This window comes from Homarus americanus, unplaced genomic scaffold (genome assembly GCF_018991925.1).
Source record: "Homarus americanus isolate GMGI-L3 unplaced genomic scaffold, GMGI_Hamer_2.0 scaffold16754, whole genome shotgun sequence".
Taxonomy (NCBI): domain Eukaryota; kingdom Metazoa; phylum Arthropoda; class Malacostraca; order Decapoda; family Nephropidae; genus Homarus; species Homarus americanus.
Window position 1 is genome coordinate 61,732 of NW_024747040.1, and position 22,133 is coordinate 83,864.

The 22,133-nt window shown below is 41.3% G+C and overlaps 1 protein-coding gene across 7 annotated transcripts in view; it reads left to right on the forward strand.

Annotated features, from left to right (window-relative positions):
* The first annotated feature begins 8,419 nt into the window (after window positions 1–8,419).
* Window positions 8,420–22,133, forward strand: part of LOC121879466 (NF-kappa-B inhibitor-interacting Ras-like protein 2) — a 35,027-nt gene continuing 21,313 nt past the window's right edge. The window contains exons 1-5 of one of the 7 annotated variants that reach the window (XR_006091338.1): window positions 8,494–8,611; window positions 12,161–12,179; window positions 17,141–17,305; window positions 18,660–18,767; window positions 21,680–21,919. Coding sequence is in view for 1 of the 7 variants with exons in the window: in XM_042386115.1 (XP_042242049.1) it covers window positions 17,171–17,305; window positions 18,660–18,767; window positions 21,680–21,919 (483 nt within the window). In the remaining 6 variants the exon portion in view is untranslated. Of the gene's footprint in view, window positions 8,612–12,160; window positions 12,180–17,140; window positions 17,306–18,659; window positions 18,768–21,679; window positions 21,920–22,133 lie in introns of all 7 variants that reach the window. The other 6 variants (XM_042386115.1, XR_006091337.1, XR_006091340.1 and 3 more) reach the window with 6 other exon arrangements.

The window sequence follows — 22,133 nt, forward strand, 5'->3', positions numbered from 1 at the left end:
AGTCTATGAACCAACACAACGATGGGGGGTTATTGTTGTGTCGCGTGCCGCTGCTAACACCCTCAGTACTACCATCAATATTAGCGACCCACACGACAACTCCTCCACCATCATTACCTTCACCACACGAACACACACACTACCATATTTTTTCCTTTCCTTCCTTCCTTCCCTCCTTCTTCTTTTCTCACTTCTTCATTCCCTTCCTTTCTCCTTATCTTCCTTCTTCACTCCGTCTCAATCCCTCTCTCACCCCTTTCCACCCTTCACCATACACATCACCACCTCCACGCCACCACCTCCCTCCTTACCGCTACACACCACCATCACCAACACCACCTCCCTCCTCACCGCTACACACCACCATCACAACACCACCTCCCTCCCTCACCGCTACACACCACCATCACCACCTCCCTCCGCTACACACCACCATCACCACCTCCCTCCCTCACCGCTACACACCACCATCACCAACACCACCTCCCTCCCTCACACACACACCACCATCACCTCCTTTCCTCACCGCTACACACCACCATCACCAACACCACCTCCCTCCCTCACCGCTACACACCACCATCCCCACCACCTCCCTCCCTCACCGCTACACACCACCATCACCAACACCACCTCCCTCCCTCACCGCTACACACCACCATCACCAACACCACCTCCCTCCCTCACCGCTACACACCACCATCACCAACAATTCATCACCCGCCCACCACACCTCAGACAAGCAATATATTTCCAAGTATTAAGTATAATGTAATATTCAAGGAGCAGACGAGGGTGTGACAGGCTGTGTGACTGATGGCCCTCACTAACCTTTATACCACACCTAAGAGTTTACGTTAACATGTAGGATTTATTCTCTCTCATAACTTCAGCGATGTCGACTTTAAATTTTCATTAAAAGAATTATAATAGAATTTGCATTATAAATTGCGTCACATTGAGACTCGGGTGGACGGGTCGCCTACTGACAGAACTAGAAGCTGACAGCCCACACCAGCTGGCAGACCACACCAGCTCACAGCACACACCAGCTGACAGACCACACCACCTGACAGCCACACCACCTGACAGCCCACACCAGCTGACAGACCACACCAGCTGACAGACCACACCAGCTGACAGCACACATCAGCTTGACAGCCACACCAGCTGACAACCGTCACCAGCTGACAGCCCACACCAGCTGACAGACCACACTAGTTGACAACTACACTACCTGACAGCCCACACCAGCTGACAGACCACACCAGCTGACAGCCCACACCAGCTGACAAACCACACCAGGTGACAGACCACACCAGCCACACCAGCTGACAGCCACACCAGCTGACAACCGACACCATCTGACAGCCCACACCAGCTGACAGCCACACCATCTGACAACCGACACCAGCTGACAGATCACACCAGCTAACAGCCACACCAGCTGACAGACGACACCAGCTGACAGATCACACCAGCTAACAGACCACACCAACTGAAAGACCACACCTGTTGACAGACCACACCAGCTGACAGCCACACCAGCTGACAGACCACACCAGCTGACAGACCACACCAACTGACAGACCACACCAGCTGACCAGCCACGGACAGACCACACCAACTGAAAGACCACACCTGTTGACAGACCACACCAGCTGACAGACCACACCAGCTGACAGATCACACCAGCTAACAGACCACACCAACTGAAAGACCACACCTGTTGACAGACCACACCAGCTGACAGACGACACCAGCTGACAGATCACACCAGCTAACAGACCACACCAACTGAAAGACCACACCTGTTGACAGAGCCACACCAGCTGACAGACCACACCAGCTGACAGACCACACCAACTGACACCACACCAGCTGACCACACCAGCTGACAGACCACACCAGCTGACAGACCACACCAGCTGACAGACACACCAGCTGACAGCTGACAGACCACACCAGCTGACAGGCCACACCAGCTGACAGACCAGCAGACAGCTGACAGCCACACCAGCTGACAGACCACACCAGCTGACAGACCACACCAGCTGACAGGCACACCAGCTGACAGGCCACACCAGCTGACAGACGAGCTGGGCCACACCAGCTGACAGACCACACCAGCTGACAGACCACACCAGCTGACAGACCACACCAGCTGACAGCCACCAGCTGACAGCTGACAGACCACACCAGCTGACAGACCACACCAGCTGACAGACCACACCAGCTGACAGCCACACCAGCTGACCAGCTGACAGACCACACCAGCTGACAGACCCAGCTGACAGCTGACAGACCACACCAACGGGCGCAGCACACCACAGCTGACAGACACACCAGCTGACAGCTGACAGACCACACCAGCTGACAGACCACACCAGCTGACAGACCACACCAGCTGACAGCCACACCAGCTGACAGACCACACCAGCTGACAGACCACACCAGCTGACAGCCACACCAGCTGCCACACCAGCTGACCAGCTAGCTGACAGACCACACCAGACAGACCACACCAGCTGACAGACCACACCTGTTGACAGACCACACCAGCTGACAGACCACACCAGCTGACAGACCACACCAACTGACAGACACCAGCTGACAGCCACACCACCAGCTGACAGACCCACAGTCAGCGCCACCAGCTGACAGGCCCCAGCTGACAGACCACACCAGCTGACGGACAGGCTACACCAGCTGACAGACCACACCAGCTGACAGACCACACCAGCTGACAGACCAGCTGACAGACCACACCAGCTGACAGACCACACCAGCTGACAGACCACACCAGCTAACAGACCACACCAGTTGACAGACCACACCAGCTAACAGACCACACCAGTTGACAGACCACACCAGCTTACAGCCACACCAGCTGACAGACACCAGCTAACAGCCACACCAGCTGACAGCAGACAGACCACACCAGCTGCAGACAGACCACACCAGCTGACAGACCACACCAGCAGACCACACCGGCTAACAGACTTAAACCAGCTAATACGCCACACCATTTGACAGACCACACCAGTTGACAGACCACACCAGTTGACAGACCACACCAGTTGACAGACCACACCAGTTGACAGGCCACACTATTTGACGGACCACACCAGTTGACACCAGCTGACAGACCACACCAGCTGACAGACCACACCAGCTGACAGACCACACCGGCTAACAGACTTAAACCAGCTAATACGCCACACCATTTGACAGAACACCAGTTGACAGCCAGTTGACAGACCACACCAGTTGACAGACCACACCAGTTGACAGGCCACACTATTTGACAGCCACACCAGTTGACAGACCACACCAGTTGACAGACACACCAGCTGACAGCCACCCTGACAGACCACACCAGTTGACAGACCACACCAGTTGACAGACCACACCAGCTGACAGACCACACCAACTGACAGACCGCACCAGTTGACAGACCACACCCACTGACACCACACCAGCTGACAGCCACACCAACTGACAGACCACACCAGCTGACAGACCACACCAGTTGACAGACCACACCAGTTGACAGACCACACCAGTTGACAAACCACACCAACTGACAGACCACACCAACTGACGAGACTTAAATCAGCTAATACGCCACACTATTTGACGGTTGACACACCAGTTGACAGACCACACCAGCTGACAGACCACACCAGCTGACAGACCACACCAGCTGACAGACCACACCATTTGACAGACCACACCAGTTGACAGACCACACCAGCTGACAGACCACACCAGCTGACAGACTAACGCAGAGAGACGGCATACCCATTCATCCCCAAAAGCCTAAGGAACATGCCTGGCATGTGTATTTCTAATGGTCTTCCATCAATGTTGTTTTCTGTATTACGGTATGAGAGAAAATGGTTTCTCATATTTGTACATAAAGGGATAACGTTTTCAAATACATAAACGCTGGGCTAGATGGTGTTAGTTTGAAAGATAACAGATGTAGAAATAATCAGTTATTAAATAATAATAATAGATCAAATTCAGTTAATCTATCTAAGCTCTTCCTGCTTAACTTCCATAGGTTAGGATTTTGTATTACTATGGCTGACTGTATTTTGTGTAATTAAGCATTTAAATGTCCCCCTGGAATTAATGGTAAAATTATCGTTTCGGTCATCCCTACATTTTTCCGACTATTTTTGGCGTGTTTTAAATGATTTTGATCTTACCTACCCTACCCTAGGTATAATAATACCACCAGGCCATAATTACAGTGCAGTAATATCATCATTACCCAAAATTCGCCAATACGTACTCAGAATTGAAATTGGCTCGGAGTTTTTCCGGGAAAATTTTCAACATCCCGGGTCTGTCATTGAGTTTTCAAGGTTGAAAACGGGTTTTTTTTTTTTTTTTTTAGAAAAATCCTAAAAATCTCTTAAACAATTTGATTGCAGGCCTTGGAGCAAATTCCGAGGCACATTTTCTGGGAATTTCTATGAAAACTTCCTGAAACTCTCCAAGTTTTTCCCGTGCCTCCGAGAATGAAAGAATGTTTAGACTCGGAAACTTTTACATGTAACCGGAAAAATTCTAGGGATGTGGGATTTTTCATGGTTTGAGAGTCTTGTTATCTGGAAGTCTCTCATCCCTGGAAGAGCTCTGCACCAACCATTCCAGCTAACGGGGATATCACCTGTATGTTGCACTTTATAGAGGGTGATTCTCTGAAGAACTTAAAATATAACACATTAATATATATATCATCATAGGAGACCTGTTGTTTACCATAATCAGGATAAGCAAATGTTAGACAAAACAGTAAATAAAAAAATCTATCCTACAGGATGCATTATTCCACACACCTGCAACTCTTAACTGCATTGAGATACTTTAGCAGTGGCAGCTTCCAAATTAGTATGGCAGACTGCTTGAAGATTTCTGTCTCATCAGTTTGCAAGTGTGTCAGAAGCTTTGCAACTATTTTGACCCTTACAGAAAAAGATTACATCCACTTTCCAGAATCAAACAACATACAAAACCTTGTAGATGAATTTCACACCATTGCAGGGATGTCTGGTGTACTTGGTTGCATTGATGGGTCTCATATCCCTATTAGAAGCCTTGGAAGGAACACAGCTGAACTACATCGATGTAGAAAGGGGTGTAATTGATACATGGGTTTCATTTGTGTAATGTAGTTTGTTTGAAAGTAGAGCAAGTGTAAGGGCAAATGGAAGCATTATTAGTTTGGTAATTTCTTTTTTTAGATAATAGATAATATTATCAAGGTTATTTTTAAAAATTGGCTTTAAATAACACATTTTATTTCCTCTAAACATTATCACAGTACAACTTGAAACAGTATTTCAATTCAAACAAAATTAAAAAGGGATTACACTGGCATGACTAAAGAAAAATATATCACAGTACTGGAGTACTGTTGTAATGACCACGGTCGTACACGTCAGTTTACGTAAAATCAGACGATTCATATTACGCTCAATCGCCCACAAAACATGTAGCTATGCGTTCTTTATTTGCGTCCCCCGTCTGAGGAATTCGTTTTCTCATCGCTTCAGGACGCCTGTATCCTCCGTTTTCTCTCAATCTTAGAGTGCACCCGAGACTTCATTATTCCTTAGTATAATGACACAGAATTTGAAATTGCAACGGTGGTTGCAATTGTTGAGGCAACTTAGATATGTCTGATTACAGTTGAAACATTCAAGATCCATTGTGAGTAATGTTGAAAGCTTCAACTGTCTTTATTGTTGGTAAAACTGGTCAAGTAAGTGAGTGTCGAGTCTGTCAGTATGAGTGGAATATCCTTATATCGTCCTTGGGGATAGCCATGAGTTTCCAAGTGCTGCTGAAGTTAGATTATTTTGATACCCAAACATCAGAGAATCTAATGTTTGTAGTTTAGTTAGTGTCAGTTGTCTATTTAAGAAAGTCATTAATCTCCTGGAAAGATTCTGTCAAACTCAAAATCTCCAAGTCCTAATGGCTCTCCTCAGGAAGAATTCCTTGGCTGTGGTCTGTGGTTTCCTGTAATTAGGGTTGTTAGTGCGTGTTTAACGTCCATTTCACTTTTTCCTGACAATCTCAATCTCTGATTAGATTATAGGGATAGACGTAGGAAATTAGCCTGACCCGTGACACACGTTCATAGTTGAGTGTACAGCAACCGAGTTGAATAGTAGTTCTATTGTTGGTGAGATTAGCCTTTCTGGTATGTATGCGTAGGCCGGAACTTCCCCAGGCTCACATATATACGAATGCACAAGGAAGACTCACACGCTCGTGACTCTTCCTCAACGCATCTCCAGGCACTGTCTGCGTTGGCACGACTACCGAGGTTCGGTAGCCGCCTATGGGCAAGATGGTCCTTGAAGGATGTCTTTAATATGGCGAGATAAGAATCCGAGGACAAGATTACCAAGAGAATGCCGTGAGGAGACACTGCACCGAGTCTACCCCAGGGCGCTCCTTGCGAGCGAGATTCGGCTGTCTGTGGCGTAAATAACTCCCGCAATTAGTGAACTCAGTCTTGCCCGTTCCATTGACCTCGGTAATATTTATTGAGCATTATTGGTATCTATGATTGGGGATTAACTAGCAGAAATATAGTTATCCCAGGTTGAGTATTGAACCCATGACTGTTGGTGTTACCCGTGATAACGTAGGTATAGGGGTTGAGTCCACCACTGAGTCTAGTTAACAAGCCATGTTGTTCAGTCCGAACTAACAGGATGTGTTTAATAATATCTTAATTTGGGATCTTGTCGAGTGTGTTTTATAATCATCTGTATTGACAATGAAGTAATATAATGAGTGTGTAATATTGTAATCAAGAAATTAAAATCTATTTTGCTGTGTGTAAAGTAAGACTTAAATGGTCCTGTCTTGTCTGAGTGTAATTAATTAACATCTTGTTCACTCCTTATGTTAATAAATATTAAATTAGTAAACTACGAGTCTCGTCGCTCTATTCCTTCTAACCATTGGTTCTCAGAAAATAACTATTGTAACTCACGTGCCTAGAAGCTCACTAGCACGCTACCTAACAGTTCATTAAGACATTTCATATTCTAATAAAAGTCTGGGTGGTGGCAGGTTACCATTGTAAGCATACTAAGTGTTATAATAAGAATGACATGGTTTCCCAGACTAATCCATGGTTTAGAATATAACTACAACAGGATATAACTGAGAAAAAGTAAGGACATAAATATCAGAAAAATACAATAATACATATGAAACAAGAAATGAAGTAAAGAAAAGTATATCAACTTAGAAAATAAAAGCAAAGAAATATAAGATAGATACTTATAGAGAGAGAGACTCAGAGTAGAAGAATATAAGTACATAAGTATAGAAAAGAAGAATAAAGAAAATAAATCTGCAGTAAGGAAACGGACCCTTACACTGTCACCCAGTATGGTCCCCGAGATATGCTAGGGACTGTCAGTTAGTTGAAAATGTTCAAAGGAGGGCCACCAGACTGGTGCCTGCACTTCGGCACCTCAGCTACCCTGAGAGATTGGAGCGCCTGAACTTGTCTAACTTTTACTACAGACGGGCAAGAGGTTGCCTAATTGAGGTGTATAAGCATCTCAAGGGGCACTACTCAGTAGAGTGTCCTTAATTGGAGCTGGCGGACGCTCGCCCCACAAGGGGTCACAGCTCAACATTGAAGAAGCCACAAGTCCAGAAAACTGTGAGGGCAAACTTTTTCGGAGTGAGAGTTGTGAACTCTTGGAACAATCTACCAGAAATGGTGACTATTTGTGGGGTATGAGTTATTTGGTTCACACTCAGGATGGGATGGAGAAAGGAAACTCATAATGTGCTCTCTGTATGCATATTGTATTGGATGTACAGTGCAGCTTGGTGCTGGGAAGTGGCAGCGTGGTTACAAGCGTGATGTAGAGAGAGCTGGTTGGTGAGGATGCTCAGAGGAGGACCAGCTTGTGGGTCGCCATGCTCGCCGGCAGGAGCGAGGGCCGCCAGGCAGGAGCGGTTGATGGTTGGTGTAGGTAGAAAGAGAGGTAGGTCACCACGAGGTCAGGTCTTATATAGCGGAGGTAGGCGTGGCTTAATAGTTGACCTCCGTCATGTAAGGCAGCGCTAGATGACCTAGACCACTGGGGAATTCGCGGGGTCGGCTACTCAGCGACAACCAGCGTTTGTAGGGGAGGAATCCACTACAATATCAATACAGGATATCCATATCTATCTATCTCTCTCTTTATATATATATATATATATATCATGTAAATCCACAATGAAAACGTGGATAAGATAAATCTTGATAAAATCACACGGGAAAATGGAAACAACGGAGCACCTTAGCTTTCATCTTTATTCAAGACATCTTCAGAGGCAACGCCTCTGAAAGATGTCTTGATTATCAATCCACGTTTTCACATGATATTGGGCTACTTTTCATTGAGATCCGGTACTTTTGGTCACAAGTATCTGGCAACACTACTACTGACTCTACTGAGGCTGTGAGTTAACACACGGCGGGAGGTGAGGAGGGAGGGTGTGAAGTACTAATCGACCCTTAACACATCTTTCCCCGTCTTATTACTGATCTTCACCGTCTTGTTGTATGGTAAGATAGTTGGCCCGTAGTCCTTTGGGGATTAGTGAAGGCATTAATCTGTGTTTAGTGAGGGGAGGCTGAACCAATACTGTAAAGAGAACACTGTTATTCTAATGTTATCTAATATTATTTGACTTTATATGTTAAGTCATATTTAAGAAGAACATGTACAATTGTAGAAGTAAGTTAACTTTATTAATAAGAGGATATAATTAATTTTATCATGACTAACAAATAAAAATACAAAATCTTTTTTTTATTTAATTTAAAAAAATGGTGTTATGACATTTAGTGAATTATATAGTGTGAAATAAATTTGGTTTATTAAATAGTTCTTAAAGATATTTAGAATCACATGAAGAATCTCCACCCCAGCTTATTACACCTTAAGATTAACCACCGTAATGGTATTTGGGAGGTTAGGTTAGCAATAGGGTGGTTAGGTTAGGTTAGGTTAGGTTAGCAATAGGGTGGTTAATCTTTAGGTGAAATAAGCTGGTATGGATATCCTTCCTGTGATCTAGTATTTAAGTTCTCTGTCACTCCTAAACTGACAACTTGAGGATATTTCACCATAAAAGATGTATGTCTTCAAACCTCATGAGAAAACAAAAAGTGGATGAGGAAATGACGAGAAAAAAATAATTTTATGATTTTTTTCCTGGACACAAATTGGACCGTTGATGCCACCACAGCTCCTCTACAGCTGTGAGGTGTTGGTGGTCCATTTAAATTTTTTATTTTTTTTAATGCTGTATTATTTTAGGTTAGGTTAGGTAAGGTAGTTTACATTTGTTTATTTTATGAATGATAAATCATATAATGGGCACTGTTTTACCTGTAACTATACATTATGTGATTTATCAAATATAAGGTGAATCTTCAGGTGAAATTAGCAGAAGTAGGCCTACTAATCTTAGGTGATCCAATTGTTGTTAGGTTAAATCTTTGCACTAGCACAGTGGCCTTAAATAGATGACTTGTACAGTACTCTCATTTAGTATAGTTTGGTATCCTTTGGGATCAACATGTTTCTTCCATTTGTTTCCATTGATCATTTAGAGGTTAGTTTAGGTTAACTTGGCTTATCTTTTGTTAGGGTAGGGTAGGTCAGATTAAATTAGATTAGCTTTCATTAGGTTAGATTAGGTTAAGTTACCTTATGTTAGGTTTCATTAAGTTTGTGTTAGGTTATGTTAGCATTGGGGTAGTTAATCATAACGTGAGGTAAGCTGTGGTAGACAGATTCACTTCCATTTTAGTTTGTAATTTTTAGCCACAAAGTAGATAACATAAGTAAACCAATGAAAAAAAAATATTATGTTGGACAAGAAGAAGAAGACAAGTTGTTTAAGGTTAGACAGCATTATGTGGTTATGTAGGTGCAAGGAAAGTTCACCGGAAGATTGGCCCCTCAATATTAACTACACAAATGTTATCCTAATCTAACCAAACATATCTAAACCTAAGCTAATGCATCCAAACCTAACCTAACCTAACCCCCTCCTCCCAGGTAGTGTTAGAGTGTTTAGTCATCAGGTGAATTAAGTAGTGGAAGGGGGAATCTTCAGATGATTCATTAAGATGTATATATATTACCTGTATTACCTGTTCAGAAATGATGCAATTAACCCAATCCAAACTAATGTAATTGTGTCGATCCAGGAGACTTAAACACTTTCATTGTATTTCTTGCATCATATACTTACTGTACTGTACATTATTTCTGATTAGTATGTATAATGAACTGTTTTGGGCATGTTAGGCTGTGTTGTAGTGTTGACATAAGTGTTGCAGTGTTGACAAAAATATTGAATGATTTAGAACTTATGAAATATTCCTAATCCTTAAATAAGTGAGAGAAATCATTGTATTTCTGGTTATTTTATTATACTATATCTGATTTTGTGTCTTTTTAATGTTTTCTGAAAATCTGTTGTTGACTTCAGCTACAGTGGAAATGTAGTGAGGAAATCAGTTCACTTTTCTGGGTAATGAATTATTATAAAAGGATTAACTGTTGATTAGCCACTCTATTTTAACTGATCATTAACCACCCTAATGCTACACCTGGAGATGAGGTTAGGTTAATGTTAATAATAGGGTAGTTAATCTTAAGGTGAAACAAGCTTTTCTTCTGTGGAGTTGTTTTAGGTGCTGCCAAAACACCGAACAATAGAACATGTATTTTAGGGGATCATGTTACTTGTATTATTGTGAAGGTGCAATAAATATGGTTAAGTGGAGAATTACTGGCAGAATCATTATTGGCCTCACACTAATCAAACCTAGGCAGTCCTGTCCAACCAATCAGAAAGCCTCCATCTTTTACTGTATGCTTAACACAACACTCATTTACCATATGTCCCTCTCTAGGAACCTTGAACAGGTACAAGATGTGTAAACCATTACATAGTGGAGAAGATCTTTAGTGGGTTTTACTATGTGGTTTATTATTAGTAAACAACAGGCGAGTATTGTTCTTAACCCACTAGAAGCAAATTTCTACTATGGAAGGTTTGGCTGTGTTTGGGATGTTCTGGTATTAGCAGATACCTGTATGCGTCAGTTGCATATTTAAACTTAATACAGTATCCCCTCTTATTTGTATTCCTGTAGCTACTCCTCCTAGGTGACTTGAGAGACATACTGTAAGTTGGCAAAGATAAAGTTCAGGGCATCTACAGTGTTTATTATCATCAGACAAATTGATCTGAAGGTTTACACACATTCACTCTTGATCAGCATGTGATTTATTGTGCCGGTAGAGTGAGTTTGTTTGTCTGTCTTTACTCACTGCTGTACACTTTGAGTTTTTGTACATCTTTCCTCAGTTTATCTTAGCCTCAGCCATTGACGAAACATAAATGCTTTCATCACTCTTTTAACGTCTACATATTATCCACAATTTTACACTTCCTTAGTGAGAAGGAGTTGTGAGAGTGAAAAATAAAAACAAAGACTTTATTATTTATTTTTATAATTTTCACCACGTGTCAGCTTACTAGCCGTTCGGGTCGTTATCTGTTCTTTGTTATGACCTTTATTGTCCAATGTAATTTCAGGAGGAAACCAGAGTACAGTACTGTACTGTACTGTACTGTACCGTACCCAGAGAAAACCTACCATGTTTGGTAGAGAGGGTCAAATTGGATACCTGTAACACCCTTTTTAAATCCAACTCAGGGATTGAACCCTCAATGCATTGGTGAGAGGCAAGCATATTAGTGCTGTACAGAAGCAGGACTGGTAGTTCATTGAAGCCCAAAACGACATAGGTTAGGTGAGAATTTGCTCAAAATTACAAAAATGCAGTACGTATTATGATTGGATGCGAGAGATAAAATTATAAATCTGAGAGCTAGAGAACAAGTGATTAGTTTCATGATGTAGTTAGCCCTAAGTGAGATTAGGTTAGGCTATGCAGCTTGGGATACTTATATATAGGCCACATTTCACCTCTATATAAACTGGCCTAACCATACCTAGCCAAATGTACACCTGATCTCTTCTTGTCTTTTCCTCGTAGTAAACCCACATTTTACCTCTTTTTCGAAGGTCTACCAACCTCTGTCGGGTGAGTAAAAACCTTAGGCTAAAGTGGACGGTTGGCTCTCTCCCCCGTGGCTGGTGAACTATAACTTGATATTGGTCGTATGTGAGGAATTTCAGAGTAAAATTTTCAGTTTTTAAGTGGTTCGCACACATGTTGTCGGGCTGAAACATTACAGTACAGTACATGTATACTGTAGCATGTGTATATGCTTGACCTCATTATGAAAAAGAGGAAAAAAGATGAATATGCAGTGACCTTGGAACTCTCAGTATTTATCTTCTAAGTTAAATATGAACATGAAAAGGAACATATATCTTAAGATTTTCTGAGTTTCCTTGGCTCGAGTGTGTGAGAAAATGCAATATTTTCAGTTGTAAAACTTGGTTGACATGTGGAGGTAATGAGTGCCCATTACAGTTATGTATGAGGGAAGGCATCTTCAGACCCAGAGAAGAATAACTTTAGCAAATACTAAATAGAGAGGATCACCAATGCACCAACAGCAACTTTGTGTTGATGTTGTTATGTTCTGTACAATACTCACTGAAGCTGCACCACCCACCTCAGTGTTACCTGTAGCATCTATAAAATGATCAGTGGATGCCTTACTATATCTAGCATCATGTACTCAGAAGAAGAAGAGAGTTACGCTCACAATAAACGAGAGAGTAGAAATATTATGGTGACTGGGGTAAGGTGAGACTGTGAAGTAAACAAACTCGTGTGTGAATAGAGAATTTGACTGACCAACATCTATGACTTGAAGGCCTGTAAACAGTAGATACAGGTATTGAAGTTTTAAAGTGAAACTGATTCAAAGGAATTGAAAAGCAAAAAACTGTGCAGTTACCTGTACTCTTGTCTCTCTCTAACTCTCCCTTTTGATAGTTATATAAATGTGTTAAGTTGGAGTAAAGATGTTTATTGCATCTGTGTATAAGAAACTTTAGTCATCCATTGTATTGTCCTATATAATTTAAATTTATATACTAGAATTTTATGATTGGGAAGACTACGTGTACGTATACAATAATACGGTACAGCCCCCCCCCCACCCCCCAAAAAAATTATCATCACTAATGGAGTCAGTGAGGTTGTGGTGTTGTGAGCAGTGTTAGAACTATACTGTAGTTTTGGAACAGTTACTATGGTCAACCACTGGTACCCTACACCATTGTCTACTACTGTACCTGTACATGAATTAAATTATTTGGTAACACTTGTGTGCAGAGAACTGCTTACTCTAGTCTCCACCTTGAACTTGTTTAGAATATATAATACAATGGTCCCTCGGTTAACGAGCACAATTCGTTCCAGAAGGTTGCTCGTTAACCGAAAAATTCGTTAACCGAAACCATTGTTTCAATGGGTTTTGGGGTAATGTTCCAGCTCACCGAAAATTGCCTAAAGTCAACAAAAAAGGTGGTAAAGTACACTTACTTTGAGGTGTGTATGTAGAAGGCCTCTGGATGATGATGATGATGGGAATTAGAATGGGGGTGGAGGAGAAGGGAAAAGAGAAGGCATTGGGGTGGAAGAGAAGTTACCCCATGGCGCCATTTCACCCATAAAATTTTAGTTCACTTGGTGTAATTTAAAATTATTTTCTTTAAATCAACACTGCACTGCATTAAATATTGTCAATATGTAAAATAAATTTCAAATTGACCAATAATTTGCTTGGAAACACAGAAAAAAGCGTTTATGTTGAAGAGAGACTGAACCAAGATGTTACCTCTGCTGAAAAGACACAGAGACTGACGCCTGTATGGTGTGTTGACAGGCTGTTTGGCGAGCAAAAAACTAGCTTCCTATACTTCAATTATGATCAATAATTTTTAAAATGACTAAATAATTTTATATAAAACTTTTAAAATTATTGAATAATAAAAACTTCTTGATATTTACTAAAATACGTAGTAGGAATTTAAGCCCTAGAACAGATTACTGTATTGGCGGACTAATACTACAGCTGGTGGACCGCCAAATGCAAGCGAAAATATGTGGAGGGGCGCTCGTTAAAAATTCCTTAATCGAGGGAATGCTCGTTGACCGAAGTTAAGAATCTTATGGAAGGTAATTCGTTAACCGAAATCTCATTAACCGAGGTGCTCGTTAACCTAGGGACCACTGTACAGTGCAGTATATTATTTGTATTTTGCTGATGGTGTAAGTATACATAGTAATGTAGGTCATTTCCTCTTGGACCCATAAGTTTCTGTAGTTGAGACAAATATGATTCTGAGCATTGTATTGTAGGTGCACACACACACACACACACACACACACACACACACACACACACACACACTCACACACACAGCTTAACCTAGACAAATATAGAAGCTATAACCCTTTGAGGAAATAGCTCATATTACAATTACTTGAAGGATGGTGATTGAAGCTATAATCCTGAAGGTGCTAAACCATCAACCTCATAGGTTTCAAATTCTTCTAAGGTGATCTATGGTTATGTAAGGAAGTTGCTGAAAATATCTGAAAGTACTACATGGACAGTGCTTGTGTATGAAGGGAACTAACATTAATCTGAAGATTAGATGCCCCAGTTTATTTCACCAGAAGAATAGACACCCCAGCTTATTTCACCTAAAGATTGACCACTCCAGTGATGCCTAGGGGAGTAGGTGTGTAAGTTGGGTTAGGTTACTTTAACTTAGATTATGTTGGGTTGGGTTAGGTTGGTATGGGTTAGGTTAGTGTTAAGGTGGATAATCTTACGGTGCAATAGGGTGGATAATCTTAAGGTGGGGTGTCTAATTTTCTGGTAATTTTTTGTGTCAAATGGCCACAGGCTGCAATGCCAGATATTTTACCCAATCAATCAATTAATCAATCTAAACTTTTGGTGAAATAACCAGGGGTGTCAAATCTTCTAGTGAAATAAGCAGGGGTGTCAAATCTTGTGGTGAAATAAGCAGGGGTGTCAAATCTTGTGGTGAAATAAGCAGGGGTGTCAAATCTTGTGGTGAAATAAGCAGGGGTGTCAAATCTTGTGGTGAAATAACCAGGGGTGTCAAATCTTGTGGTGAAATAAGCAGGGTTGTCAAATCTTGTGGTGAAATAACCAGGGGTGTCAAATCTTGTGGTGAAATAAGCAGGGTTGTCAAATCTTGTGGTGAAATGTGTGAAATAGCAGGGAAATAAGCAGGGTCAAATCTTCTAGTGAAATAAGCAGGGGTGTCAAATCTTCTGGTGCAGGGGTGTCAAATCTTGTACATTGAAAGGGTAAGTCAAATCTGGGTGTCAAATCTTCTAGTGAAATAAGCAGGTGTCAACTTGTAGAACAAATCTAGTAAATCTGTGGTGAAATAAGCAGGGTGTCAAATCTTCTCGTGAAATAAGCAGGGTGTCAAAATCAGTGAAATAAGCAGGGGTGTCTTAATCTTCTGGTGAAATAAAGGTGTCAAACTAGTGAAATAAGCAGGGGAGTCAAATCTTCTAGTGAAATAAGCAGGGGTGTCAAATCTTCTAGTGAAATAAGCAGGGGTGTCTTAATCTTCTGGTGAAATAAGCAGGGGTGTCAAATCTTGTGGTGAAATAAGCATGGGAGTCAAATCTTCTAGTGAAATAACCAGGGGTGTCAAATCTTCTAGTGAAATAAGCAGGGGAGTCAAATCTTCTAGTGAAATAAGCAGGGGTGTCTTAATCTTCTGGTGAAATAAGCAGGGGTGTAATCTTCAGGTGATCGTACTGTTGAATGAAATGTTTAAGTCTTGTAACAAAAGTTGAAAATAACTGCAAACTTTTGTTTTTTGGAAGGAAACTTAAAAATAAACAAAAGCTCAGATTAGAATTTTTGCAGGGTAAATCTGGGAATGTCACCCCCCCCATGTCCACAAAGCTAGGAATGCCACCCCCATGTCTATAATACCCTGTACTAGGAATACCACCCACCCCCTTTGTCCACAATACTGTACTAGGAATGCCACCCCCATGTCTATAATACCCTGTACTAGGAATACCACCCACCCCCTTTGTCCACAATACTGTACTAGGAATGCCACCCCCTTATGTCCAGGGTGATAAATATGAGAGGACAATTTAGTATCGTTGAAAAGTTAGATAATTAGTGAGTGTTTGTTCAGGTGAGGACAGTACAGTACAGTAATTAACTTTTTTGGCTTGCTGCTTAAAAGCAACACCTGTTCTCAGTGTCCTCCAGAGCAGTCTTTTGTGTTGCAAGAATAGACGAACCTAATCTAACCTAACCTAACATAACATAACCCAGCCTAAGCCAATCTAATCTAACCTGACCTAACCTAATCTAATCTGTCCTAACATAACCCAGCCAACCTAACCAAACCAGATCTGTCATAACCTAACCAAAGCCAAACTAATTCAGCCCACCCTACCCTACCCTAATCAAACCCAATCTAACCTAACCACAGTTCCCATATATTTGGCTACAGTGTTCCCCATATTTGGCTACAGTGTTCCCCATATTTGGCTACAGTATTCCCCATATTTGGCTACAGTGTTCCCCATATTTGGCTACAGTGTTCCCCATATTTGGCTAGTGTTCCCCATATTTGGCTACAGTGTTCCCCATATTTGGCTACAGTGTTCCCCATATTTGACTACAGTGCTTCCCCCATATCTGGCTACAATGTTCCCCCATATCTGGCTACAGTATTCCCCCATATCTGGTTCCCATACAAACATCATTTAGTACAGTACAAGTGTTGCGTGGTGTCTTGTGTTACTGATAATTTCCCTATTAGCTTGTTAGGTACAGTAGTCTCCTGAGATTTTAGTCCAAACATGATGATAATGATGATGATGATGATCCATAAAAATCACTCAAGTAAATAAAATTACTATACCCCAAAACTTGACTAAATTTCAGAGTCCAATTTTTCATCAGTTCATTTTTTTTTTTTTTTTTTAGATATAATTTCCCATTCCTTAACTTGTTCAGAAATTTTTTTTACAATAGAGAGAACAAGTGTCTTCCTCTCCAGCATAGCCGAGAGAGAGCAGGTTGCTGAGGGATGTTTAGGAAACCTCGTGACGATAAACACACGAAAGACCCCTGGCGAAGTCGCGAACACTGCGTCGACTGTGGGGTACTAGGGAACTGGCGGGGAATACTTGATGGTGGCCTCTTGTGTGCTGTGGTCGGTCAGGTATGCTTACATGGCTCTCTGATTGACCAGACACACTGTACCGCCTCCCCCTGTCATGGCTTATTTATACCCCTTTTTTTTTTTTTTTGGCCGCCATCTTTATTTTTTTCTCAATATATTGTAGTTTTCTTTACCTGCAGCTGTCATGCCAGTGTACTCTGTGAGCAAGTGTTTATTAAAGACTTGGATTGAGAAACAGTAATAAGGTTTTAGATGTTACCTCTGATATGGTGTTATTTTTTGACCAGATTATTTTTTTTCATTGTGTACTACTTACAAAAACTTGTGAATGGAAATATATGCTTTTAATTAATATTTATATTTTTGTAGCCATGGAGGAGTACTGTTGTTTAATTTGACTCCTATTGTATGTGTAGCCTGTGTGTGTGTTTGCTAGCCAGGAGCTACACATACACGCACACAGGAACATCAGTGAAATCAGTACTGTACTGTAGCTGGCAAGTAACATGGAATGCATCATGTTAGTTATTTACAGTATTTTGAGGAGATTTCAATTTGTGCTGCCTTCTGCTATATTGTTCAAGATTGTGTGTGTGTGTGTGCGTGTGTGCGTGTGTGCGTGCGTGCGTGCGTGCGTGCGTGTCAATAGAGTTCTGTATCTGTTAGGGCATGCTGCTGGTGATTTAATTGTTTAATTTTGTTATTTCAACTATTGATATGGTGAGCATGTACAGTAGGTGGTACGCTGCCTAAGAATACATCCGAGTACGAGGTATTGTTGTGGTTGATGGTAAAGGAAGAGTTATAGGTGATGCATGGCTTGGAATTAGAAGGGCTTCATCTCTACTGGGGTTGATGTTGTCATGTTACAGGCAGGAGTGACACAAGAGGATATATTGTATGGTCAACTTACAGTTTTGTTTGGCTGTTATACTCTACATGAGAAGGGTATATTGTATTGTACTTGTGTTTTATACCTATTATTAAGTTAATTTTATGTTTAGCTTTTGTTTTATTTGTCAAAGAATGTTAACTCTTCTTTATACATGACTGTACATGCTGCCACATTGTTCAAAATACTCTTAATTGAATTTTGAATAAATGATATTGCATTTTTCTAACACAGCATGTGTGCCTTTTATATTGTAATCAATCTGGCAGAACTGTGGTGCTGGTGTAGTGCATAAAATAAGCTCTTTAGAAGTTTCATAAAATGGGCTGAATATTTTTATATTTGCATGTCTATTTACGTATTTATCTTGTATTATCCCGTGTTACAATATTGAAATTTGTGAGAATATAAACTACAAATGATGTTAGTGCAGTACAAGATTTAAAGAAATTCAGGTTTAGTACAGCAGAGTAAGTACTGTATGTCTTAATTTATTTACAGAGAAATGTGATGGGGCGCACAAGTCGCGTGGTTGTTGTTGGGGGCAAGGAGACTGGCAAGACCTCAATTCTTGAAAGAGCAATTTTTGCCAATTCCACGGTGGATAAGGTACAGTACAGCAAACATGAGTCTTCACCAATATTTAACAAAAGTAGTAAATTGTAGATGATGTACAGGATATCCTATTTATTTTTTAGTTACCACAGTCCAAGTGGAAGTGATAGGGAGGCTCTGTTTGTGAGGCAGGGAGAGTGGGATTGTGACGAACACAGATACAATACAGTGGTACTGTATACAGTACAGGACACTATGTATGGCTGGTCCTCTCAAAAAGGTAAACACTAACAAATTATGTTGGCTATGGATATGTAGATGTCCTGCTACAATACTGTATTTAGGAATTTGGTTTTTGAGATAAACATCTGTTGGTTACTTTAGAACTTTTAATTGAGTTTAATGTGTCATTGACTTTTGTATAGCATACATAGAAGTACAATGAGAAAATGATGTATCTTCCTGAGTTTTGATGACTACATCACAAAATAGTTGAACCATTCAATACACACAGGTAGTCTTGGTAATGTTTCCAGTATAATCCACCAGGTTATATTTTGGCCAAATCTGGGAAGACACTGTACTTCATTCTCTCACTGTACACATCTCAGCAGGAGCTCAACAACTAGGTATTAAAGAAGTGCGGGGCTGTGTGTAGATAGACCACTTCTGCTTGATACCTCTTGAACTAGGGATCTTTACCAGCTCTCCCACACTCCGTACTAGAAGCAACTGAGCCTACAGTTGTGGTATTTCATCTTAAGATTAACCACCTTAAGACTAACTTAACCTGGACTAACCAAACCCAACCCTAATGTAAATCAAATCAAACACTCCCTGATAGCATTAGGGTGTTTAATCATGAGGTGAAGTAAGCTAGTGGGCTAATCATCTGGTGAGTTCAGGGTATTAGAAATATATGAAGCTTGTGTAACATTATTGTAGGTGCTCTCCCGCGAGACGCTCAAGGTCTGGCCGATCACTCGCCTCACCGCACTTGACTGCTCCACACGAGAGATAATTGTACATAAAGAGTTATAACAAACTTGCTATTTGAGAAAAAAAGGTTTGGTGTGTTGCATTAACATTTTAAATAAATTATCTAGAAGCAATGTTATATGAGTAATCACGATAAGATAATTAATTCTATACGTAAGTGCGAGTAGAACACAACATTTTTGTTTACCTTTGTTATTTCATGTGATTGAATTTTGAACCTTTTCCTTATAAAGCGAACATATTAGAAAAAATAGTAATACCGTAGAAGAAAATTTCTGAAAAAAAAAATATTTTGCTAGTGATGTAAATTATGCGTTGTGATGAGCATGCTCAGGCTGAGTGCAGATTATTATTTTGTTTCCTCTGAGCACAAAAGATAATTGTACATATTGAGTTACAGCAAGTATACTTTTGGAGATAAAAAGGTCAGGTTTTTTGCATTGACATTGTAAATATTTTCATTTCTTATTTATTTTATTCCTTTTAATTCTTTTCTTTCTACTGGTGTCCATTTTATTTTCTACTTCAACTTCTCAGAGTATTTTTTTTTCTTAATCTTAGTTATTTTACTACTTATTTAGATAATCTTTATCATCTTACACAGGTGGTAGCATGGCGAGGTCTGGGGTACATGGATTAATTTTATTTCATGGTATCAAGGTACTATGGGTAAGAACAAAGGTGATACTGAAGGATACTGATACCTCAACAACAATAAAGATAGTTTATTAAAATGAAGTTGAAAACCTGACACTTTACCAGAACATACACACATGAACCACTCCTTGGGGTTCACTCAAGACTTTGGCCAAATTTACATTAATACTATTACAAACTCCAAAGACCACCTGGCCTTACTTCCACGTCAGCCAAACAAGTGTTCACATCAACAGGACCAGCGTTCAGTCTCGCCTCCTCCCGGCTGGTAGGCGAAGCTGGTGCCACCTCCCAGGTTGGGGGTAGAGCGGGTGGAGGGTGCGCTGCTGCCCCCTGGCTCTGTGTCGGCACACTTGCTTCCACTACCCTCCCCCTAATATAACCCATGTACACCCGTCCCCGTTCCTCCTCGACTCCTCCCTCCTCTGCTTCAAGCCCTGCAGGAGCTTCTTGTGTTGTTCCTCTGCATTACCCTGTTATCTGAGTGAATGAATACACTCCGAGATGCCTCGCTCCTTGCTAATTTTTTTGCCTGCCGAGTAACCTCCCATTTCTCCTCACTTGTGTGATCCTGAGGGGGCGAGGCTTATTCCCTGCTTTTGTCCCAGCCAGTGCCAGAGCAAGGTGACTAAATTTAGTTTTAGCAGGAGTACGGGTGGTGCACACTCGTGAGGGAAGCCACTCTGAGATGCCACATGAACAACACTCTTATTTTCCTTTTAGCCACAACGACATGCCGGGCAGTTCCTTTCACACTAGGACTGCTCATTGAAGAGCCAGACAAACTATCACTAGCACTAGAATGGCCAGGGACACTGGGAGAGGCCTCAGAAGGCACCACTGTATCACTACGTGGTGCAATTTCCTTGCAATTTTTACGTTTTCCCACCTCTCCACCTTCACCAACAACACGAGGCATGGTTCAGTGCTCTCACAACACTGTTATGAATAAATGAAATCACTGTGATGAACAAGAAATCAGCACAAGCCACAAGAAAATGGTGGGAAATGGAGGTCAAGGTTACATCTGGTGCCCATTGAAACACAAAGGGTGACTGGTGTGGCCACTCAATTAACCTTGGAGGCAGTCTACATAGGTGTCAGATCACAATGACATTGCCAACTGTGCATCTTGCGTATCTAGCATTCATATGCAAATATAAAATTACTGTAATTTTTAATTCATATGCAAATTTGCATATGAAAACCCCAAGAGTGTTAATGTACAGTGTTCAAAATAATGATGAGAAATAATAGTATTGGCAAATGTATTATGTACTCCTCAACTCCAGATTTTTTCTTTACAACAGCAATACATCCCAACAGTGGAAGATACGTATGTTGGGATTGTAGAGACAGAGCGCGGCACTCGAGAGAAGCTGCGCTTTTATGACACGGCTGGCCTGGACACCCGCAACCGTTCCCTTCCCCAACATTATCATGCACTAGCTGATGGCTACATCATCGTGTACTCCATCAGTGATTACCTTTCCTTTCAACTATTAACAGATATAAAGAAGGACATAGACCGACATCGTGATAAAAAAGATGTAAGTGTTCTTGTTTACATTGAGAGTCATATGTAGTGTCACTAACATAACTACTCTAGTCAGTGAGCTACAACAGGTAGTTCAAGTTAACTAGGCAGTGTATGTAGAAGCTTTTGGTAGTTGAGTAAGTAGAGTAACTTTAATAAACCTTAGTATGTTTAGTATTTTGGATCTCATGAGGAAAAATTTGATGATTTCCTTGGTGGTGGTATGT